The 7972-nt window shown below is 44.1% G+C and overlaps 1 protein-coding gene across 1 annotated transcript in view; it reads left to right on the top strand.

Annotated features, from left to right (window-relative positions):
- Positions 1–2403: 2403 nt before the first annotated feature.
- The window catches only part of CCDC50 (coiled-coil domain containing 50), a 22077-nt gene continuing 16508 nt past the window's right edge, over positions 2404–7972 (top strand). Inside the window, exons 1-3 of the mRNA XM_009701599.1 lie at positions 2404–2500; positions 2958–3020; positions 4328–4451. Of these exons, the coding sequence (XP_009699901.1) occupies positions 2404–2500; positions 2958–3020; positions 4328–4451 (284 nt within the window). The remainder of the gene's footprint in view (positions 2501–2957; positions 3021–4327; positions 4452–7972) is intronic.

Genomic DNA, 7972 nt, shown 5'->3' with positions numbered 1-7972 from the left:
CATGGACTACTTCCAACTGATCTCTGGAGAAGCAGCTAGGAGCAGGCCCATCTATACAACACAATAGTGTATGCACTGGGACTTTTTATTTTGAGTTCATGCTTTCTTTAGAAAGTGTTTAAGCCTTTTGCATTGATGGGTCACTAAAAAAATCACTGCTGTATTGTAGGAGCAAAGCTCACCAGAGATGAGACTTTTTTGGGGTTGATGCAAGACTGTCAAGAGAAGAGCAGCAGCGTTCCACCACAGCCCTCCCACTTTCTCGCCTGTACGCCAAGCATGTTTCTGTCAACGTGGTTTTTTCCCAAACAAATAGAGAAGTGTGTCTGGGTGTGAGTGGAATGGAGTAAAAAAACCTAAAGTTGTCCTCTGCACATGTGCCTCTCTGGGGAGGATGGAGTAAAGGTCTGCCAGCACCATGACTGACAAGGCAGAGCTCTGGGAATACCACAGCAATCAGAGCAGTGTATGAGCCTGTGCAGAAAGGAGTTGGGAAGTGCTGGGATGCAGTTTCATAATCATTTCTTACAGCAGCGATCTTTATGCCAGAAATACACAGCTCTGAAATGTTCATGCTTGCTCCTGTGCTGCCCGCCTTGTCTTGCTAGTTACAGCTGTTCAGGCAGCTGTGCAGTTGACATGCTCAGAGACCTCTAACAGTTAAAAATAACACTTCTCTTCATTGTTTTTTGTTTGGTTTTTTTTTTTTTAAAAAAAAAAAGCTGTCAGGAGCAAGTGCTGCTTCTTGAATGTGTGGTGATAAAACCACGACCATAGATTTGGGCAGACTGTTTGTGGCTCTGTATTGAGGTGTCTTTGCTTGGCTCTGAACTGATAGCAGGACTCAAACCTCCAAGTTGGATGTGCCCCTCCAGCAGGCCAGATGATGCTTGTTGTAAGCAGAAGATGCTTGTTCCACAATCATGCTATGAAGCTGAAGTAGTATTAGGGACCACAGAAGTAGTCTCTATGGGCAAGATCCCCTTGCCCTATCCCATAAAAACATGTATTCATGATGACCAAGCACCCTGGATATGTCACATTTGAATAGTACTGCTGCCTGCAACTCAGCTCTGGCTTTTCCAGATCTGTCGCTGAAGGCATCGTTTATTTGTACACAAATGCCCACTGGAAGTGTTTCAGTGCTATTTAGTGTTTTGTATCCTCTTTCCTTTTTTAGAAGAAGTTGCAATAAAAAAAAGCAACAACAAAACCTTAATTGCACCATCCAGAATTGTACATGCTTAAAAGTGAGTCACTATGGGATCCTATAACCGTAATCTTTGTCCTCGTCTCCACCCTGCTGCTTGTCACTCCCTTCCCTTTAGCTGTTAGGAGCTTTTGTCATCTCTGAAACACTCTCCAATGCAGAAAGACTGAACCAAAAATTCTGTTGAATACAATAAAGGATAAAGCATGTATCTGACGTTTTAGTACATACAACTTGAAACTCTTCTAGATACTTTGTGAAGGTACCTGGGCGCAGAGGAAGATCTGGATGCTTCTCTAACAGAGCATGTGTGTCAGTGCGAGAAGAGGGAAGGCTTGTGGGACTGTGGCTCGGGAAGATGCAGCTACCTTCTCGTTTCCTTGTATTTTCTGCCCTTTGTGATGATGGAAATCTTTTATCTTCTCTGACTCTGAACCCTTTCATAAATGGGTTCCTCATAAATTCCCCTTGTAGTTTTGGTACGTTCTGGGGGTTTTGGGGTTATTTTCACTTTCTCTTCTAGGCTGTCACTGTGCTAAAAAGAAACCTTGGTCTTCCCCACAGGTTTCTCTGCAGCTTTGGAAGCACCCTGTAGTTCTCTGCATTGTACTGTATATTTTGAATGGGAGATACTCTCCTCTTGGGTCCTGTTAAGCTGCTTAGCTTGTTACGTTGAGGGAAAAACAAGTGGCACACCTCTCCAGGGTAAATTTTTTTAGTGCCACTACCTTAAACTCCCCTTGAAGCAGATGGGAACCCTGTGTATGGCAAGTGTGTGGAGCGGGGCCCCATCCTGCAGTCTGGGGGCACAGCTCACAGTTTGTCCTTGGTTCACCGAGAAGCTGATGTGTACCCACCACCAAAAAGCTGAAGCAGATGCTCTGTGTGTGTCCCTGTCCCAATATGTATGTGACTTATGCCTTTTACAGCAAGTTAAAAATAAACACTGGTGTTTTTCTACAGTGTGGGTAGAGTGTTCCTTTGAAAGTTCAAGTGTGAAAGTGATAGGCATTGGCAAAAATTGCTGCTTTCGGACTGATGCCAAGGGGAGCTTGTCCCCTTCCCATTTAGCTTGTCTCTGGGTTGTTTTCAGCATCTTTTTAAGAAGATGTGCTTATCCCTGCCGGTAATGCTGTGGTTGATCCCGTGTCTGGGTTCTGGGTACAAATTCAGCCTCACACTTGAAAAAGTCAATGAAGCTTACAAGAGACAACTGTAAAGTGATGCCTGAACTGGTAGAAATGCCTTGCAGTGAGAGCCACGGAGCTCAGTCTGCTCAGCTCTGCAGAGGTGACAGTGTGCATTTGCCTTTGTGCAGATTAAATACTGTTCTGAGACTCTTTAACCTGGCAAAGAAAGTCACAGTAAGCAGAAATGCTTGCCATTGGTTTTAGTTGAACACAGTCAGTGTGGGCATTGGTATAAATGTGGGTGGAACACAGGGTGGGGTACACAAGGTCTGATCAGTGATGGTGTGGGTAATTCTGGTCTTAAACTAAAGAAGCGGAGGTGGAGGGGAGAGTGGAGGAGACTTGTTATGCAAACAGGGATAAAGAAGTAAGTGTGTGCAAAAATAGCCACAAGTTGGGGGTGGGGTGGAAGAATACAAGTCCAGACCTGGGCTCGTAGAAAGTGTCTCAGAAGTCTCTGTGTATGTATGTTCCCCCAACCCCCATAGGTCTTTTGATGCTCCCCCCCCCCCCACTGCTTCTGATGCTAATTCTCTTCTCTTTGTTTCCTCATCCAGTATGTCGAGACTTCGCTGTTCTGGAAGATCATACCTTGGCCCATAACTTACAAGAGCAAGAGAGTAAGTAGCAATGATCTTTGGACAAACTGAAGCAAATTTGTCCTAACAGGTATCTGGCTTTATTTGGCTTTGCTAAGAAAAGTCCTCCCTGCTTTTATTTAATTTTTATTCTTTCTAATGTAATAGGGATTATTATTACTCTCTACACTGTCCTGTCTTCACTACTCGATGTTCTGCCCTAGCTCATGTTTTACCCTAGAGATAGTTGCATTTCATGTTTCAGTTTTCTGCTCTCCCTTACAGTTGGTTTTGCTTATGCCCTTTGTGATAAATTGCAGGTAGGAGTGCACTTGAGGTTTTGTTGCTGTGCAAGGTTTTTAGAAATTACTGGCAATTTTGGAAGCTTCAAGTTTTATAGGCTGAACTGAGGTGCAACCAGAAGAGGTCTGTTTATTTACTTATTTCAGAATTGCTAGTGCCTGCCTTTTGGAAGCAGGCTTCCTTTAAGATATTTTGAGGTAGGGCAGCTGTACACTACAAGGACTTAAAAAAGGAGAGAAAAAAAGAGTACAGCCAGGAACTTGAAAGTGACTGGTGAATTTTAAATTTATTTTTTTTTTAAAAAATGTCTATGCATACTAATCTGCTTTGCTGGGTGCCAAGACCATTGGTATCTACCAGTACTAGGTGCTAATGCCAATCCAGCTGCTCAGCCAAGCATGCAGCTTGTGCTGAAGTTGTGCCCTTGCTACTGGAACCTGAGACCGCTGAATTAAAGATGGCTCTCAGCCGCAGCTCACGTAGCCATCTTTTCTTGCAGGCAGTATCCATGTATGGTTAAAGGACTCGCTTTAGTGCTCAGTTGCTCTGTTGCTAAATATAAAGGTAATGAGATTCTGGATCCGATTATGTAGAGAGCAAGAGGAGTTTCATCTTCTGGAGATTCTTGAGAACAAATAAGGGAAGCATCAATCAGAAGTGGTTTAGGTTCAGCTCATCCTCACTGGCCTCTGGTGGTCTCTTCCAGACCCACTTTAGTACTCTAGGGTAGTTTCCCATGGCTAGAAAATGAAATTCAAAGCCTAAAAATCATTCCCTATAAATCTGGATGCAATTAAGATATGCAGATCTTGTTTTGGTAACAGAAACACATATATAGCCCCCTCAGTGCTGAAATGAGACAGTCTCAAGCTGGTAGCGTAATTTCAGTTCAGGACTTCCTCACCTTTAGAGATATTACATGATATTTCCCTGCCAAGAACTGTCTTCCTTTCTGGCCTGGAATATCCCTACCACTTGCTTTGTCTTGTTCACATCATGAAGTTCTGCAGGCTGATTTGGGGGTTCTTGTCTGTGTTTATTTCCAGTTGAGCATCACTTGGCAACAAATGTTCAGCGTAATCGTCTGGTGCAGCATGACTTGCAGGTGGCCAAGCAACTGCAAGAAGAGGAGGATCTGAAAGCTCAAATCCAGAAACACCGAAAAGACTTGTGAGTTGGGGATGGAGCTGTTGAAATGCTAGTCCCATTTGGTCAGAGCACTGAAACCCGCTGCTTTGTTTTGAGTTGATTGACAGCATGTGCGGTTCAGGTTGATCAGCCTTTTACTTTTGTTTCCTTTTTCCTTTGGCTATCTGTTGCTATAAAAATATTGATACTAGACTGGCACAGAGTCATGAGAAGAAGGTGGGAGTAGGTTGTCCTGGGGCCTGTCCTGGCTTAGATTCTGTTGCCAGACCGTGGGCAGGAGCCTTGCTGTTCTGCTGCCTGTTGGCAAAGTGGGGTAACTTGGCCTCTTGGGTCGATGTCCCTGGCTAAAGTCTGAGAAAGAAGAAACCACACCACAGAAATACACAGTGTTATGGTGAGTTCTCTCTCTTATGGAAATCGCAGATATTGGTGTGTTTGCATTGTGCCTCATGAGTGCTTTTGAGGAGCTGGGCGCAATGCTTTTTGGTGTCCTGCTGCACCGAACAGCTGAAAGCACCTGCTGACACTTGTGGCTACTGCAGAGCGAAGTGACTTGGGAAGAGGAGCTGCTGGCCCAGGGTCAGTTGGTGGGGATGGGTGTTAGGGAACAGGCCTTCTCTTGCCGTCACTGACTTCTGCGGCAGCTGTGGGAGGATGTTTAACAAGTGATCCAGTTTGCTTTGCAAGTTTGCTCAGGCCCCACACACCAGATCTAACCCTGTGGCCTGTGATTTGGCTTTGTGTGCTACGGCTCTTAGGCTGTGGAGCTGGTAGAAATGAAACACAGTGCAGGGCAAAACAAACTGTACTTTCAATCCAGAGTTGACATTGGTGCTTTTCTTTTTTTTTGTTTGTTTCCCCCTCACTTAGTCTCCTGTAATGTGTGAGATGTAACAAATGGGTTGTGTGAGAGGGCTCAGTCAGATCACAATGATGGGAGATGTCAGCTTACCTTCTGATGGGGCTCCCTGCAAGTGCAGAGGCTGCAAGGCAGGATGCCTCTCCCCGCAGCTGTGCTCCCTCCCAGCTTATGTTGTGCTCTGTGATGCCACCCATCAGGTACAGTTGGTGGTGGATCACAAACCCTGGGTGGCTCATCTGGCAGAGACAGAGATGGAGTATAAGAGCTCTGTACTGCAGATGTGTGAGATACAGGACTGGCTTCAAAGGAGCTGCTCATAAAAGACTTGAAGCTGGGGTGTGACAAATCAACCACTGTTTTCAGTGTTCCCAGCATACTCAGGCAGCACTGGGTAGATACATACATGTGTGTATCTCAAGTCTGTGCTTTCTTTCAATAGCTTTGTCTTCATTGCCAATTAGAGATGTGAGCGTGTAAATGACAACATAAAAATTAATTTTGTATGACAGAGATGATTCCTTTTTGTTACTTGCTGGGAGCTGCAAACAATTTTCTAGTTGTAGGACTAAAATGGGACTTACGAACTTTGTGAGCCAAGTTACAGGGAGAACTGCTGATCAAAAATGTTGTGTCAGTAGCAGCTCCGTTCCTGAAAGCATGAGCTCTTCTGCAAGAATAGTAAAAAAAAAAAGTTGGAGGCATCCTTTTGTAATTGGATCGTTTTCTTCCTTAATTCTTTGTACATTCCCACTGTCTCCTCCTTGTGCAAGATCAGCGTTTTCTGGCAACAAAATGATCCTCGGGGTTGTTGCTTTCTGTGTTCTCTAGAACAGTTTGACACTGCAAGGTGATAGAAGGGGTAAAGGGGCAGAACTGGGTGGTCTTTAGAAACAGAGAGCCTAAAAAAGCTCTTTAAATTTATGGGCTTGCTTCTGTCTCTCATATCCTAGATTCTCTCAAAGACTTTAACATAAATGAGAGAATAGAAGTAACTTTTCTTTTTAAGAATTCAGGAAAGCAACAAACCTTATTTTCATACTTCTTTAAAAGCATCTCTCACATCTAGCTGAGCAGCTCGCATGCTGCCAAGCATAGTAGCAAGGTTGCTAAAATAACTGTCAGAAATACTGTGAAAATATGCTCTTTCCTTGTTTTGCTCCCAGTGCTCTGAGGGTTCTGTTACACTGATGTGAACAGTTCCTTTGAAAGGTTCCCTTGAACTACCTCCCCTTTTTTTTCCTTCTCATCTGGCAACAATTAGTTGCTACAGCCAATGTGAATGGAAGCTTTCTGATCACACTGACTTTTTTTTTTCTCTTTTTCCTAAACTGATGTAAAGTTTCCCTGACACTCCTAACACTCCTGACTGCCAAGGAACGAAGGACACATAGGTGTGATGTTCAGGGATGATGACATTTATATTGCTCTGGCTGGTTTCTGGGGACTGATGGGCACTTGAACTCGCACTAAAGAAACTGAAGGACAAGAAGAGCTGTCAAAGTTCTTTAACCTATTTTCTTATGCTCAGTCAAGTTGAAACGCTAGCTTATGTTATTAACTAATCAAGTCTCAGTATTTAATTATCACTGAGCAATAAAACCCAAAATCTAATCCTCTGTTGCTGTTCGGTGGTTCTTAGAGATTGATACGGTGTATTCCAAGATGTGTGTCGTCAGGAATAAGAAAATGCTTCTGCTTTTGCATTACTTTAAGTGTTCTTTACTGCGAATGGAGAGGCAATGACCTTGTTGCCTTGGCTCTGAAAGACGATTTGCTGTTTCTGTCTCCTGTTTGTCTGCAATAAGATGTACTTTAAGCATTTAGCAAGTCAGTTGGTGCTGATGAACTTGGCACCTTAGCTCTGCTCACAGGTGCTGGGGGAACTGGAGACATGCAATGCCTTGATATGTCTGACCTTTCGAACTTATTTGCTACCTGGATTCATGTCCTCTGAGACTGAGGTTGTAAGGGATCTGCTATCTTGGGAGCACTGACAGTCTGCTCTCCAGGACTTGCATATTCAGCTATTGTTTTGTTGGGGACTGTAGTTCCCTGCTGGTGCCAGGTTTGCAGAGGTCCCTTTTTATATGGTGGGTTCAAGAACTAGATTTACTACTGTGTGAGCTCTTGTGCCTTTGAAGAGGTGTCGCCCTGGAGTCACGTGAAATGCACACAGGTGCACGCACAATACTGTGTGAGCTCTTGTGCCTTTGAAGAGTTCTCGCCCTGGAGTCATGTGAAATGCACACAAGTGCACGCACAGAATGCCAGGTTTTATTACTTAGATGAAAGAAACTGATGTCTGAAGATGTTTGACCTGTTGATAACTCCAGCCCTACAAACACTGCAATTCATCAGTGCCTTCCAGGGCGTCTCTAGATGTGGGTCAGTTTATGGATATGCACAAGTGTTTGAGGCTGTAGTAGTCTGGGAAAGGGAAGGAAATACCATGTTGTGACACTGACTTGAGGTTCATGTGTGTTTGGGGAAGGGGATATAAATGACATGCATTATCCAATTGCAGGTCTCCTTCCAAGGAGCAGCTGACAGAAGTAAAGGAGCTTCTTTTCCCTCCTCCTGCATGTTTGTTTTTGTTCCCTATGGCAGAGGAATTGTTTCTTGATGGTATTTGTCCTCTAAACCCTCTTCTTGTTGCAGTGTCCTTCCTTCTCCCCCTCCC

The sequence above is a fragment of the Cariama cristata genome, unplaced genomic scaffold (genome assembly GCF_000690535.1).
Source record: "Cariama cristata isolate BGI_N322 unplaced genomic scaffold, ASM69053v1 scaffold8456, whole genome shotgun sequence".
In the NCBI taxonomy this organism is placed as follows: Eukaryota; Metazoa; Chordata; class Aves; order Cariamiformes; family Cariamidae; genus Cariama; species Cariama cristata.
The sequence above is the reverse complement of the archived record's forward strand: the minus strand, read 5'-3'. Positions and strand labels throughout refer to the sequence as shown.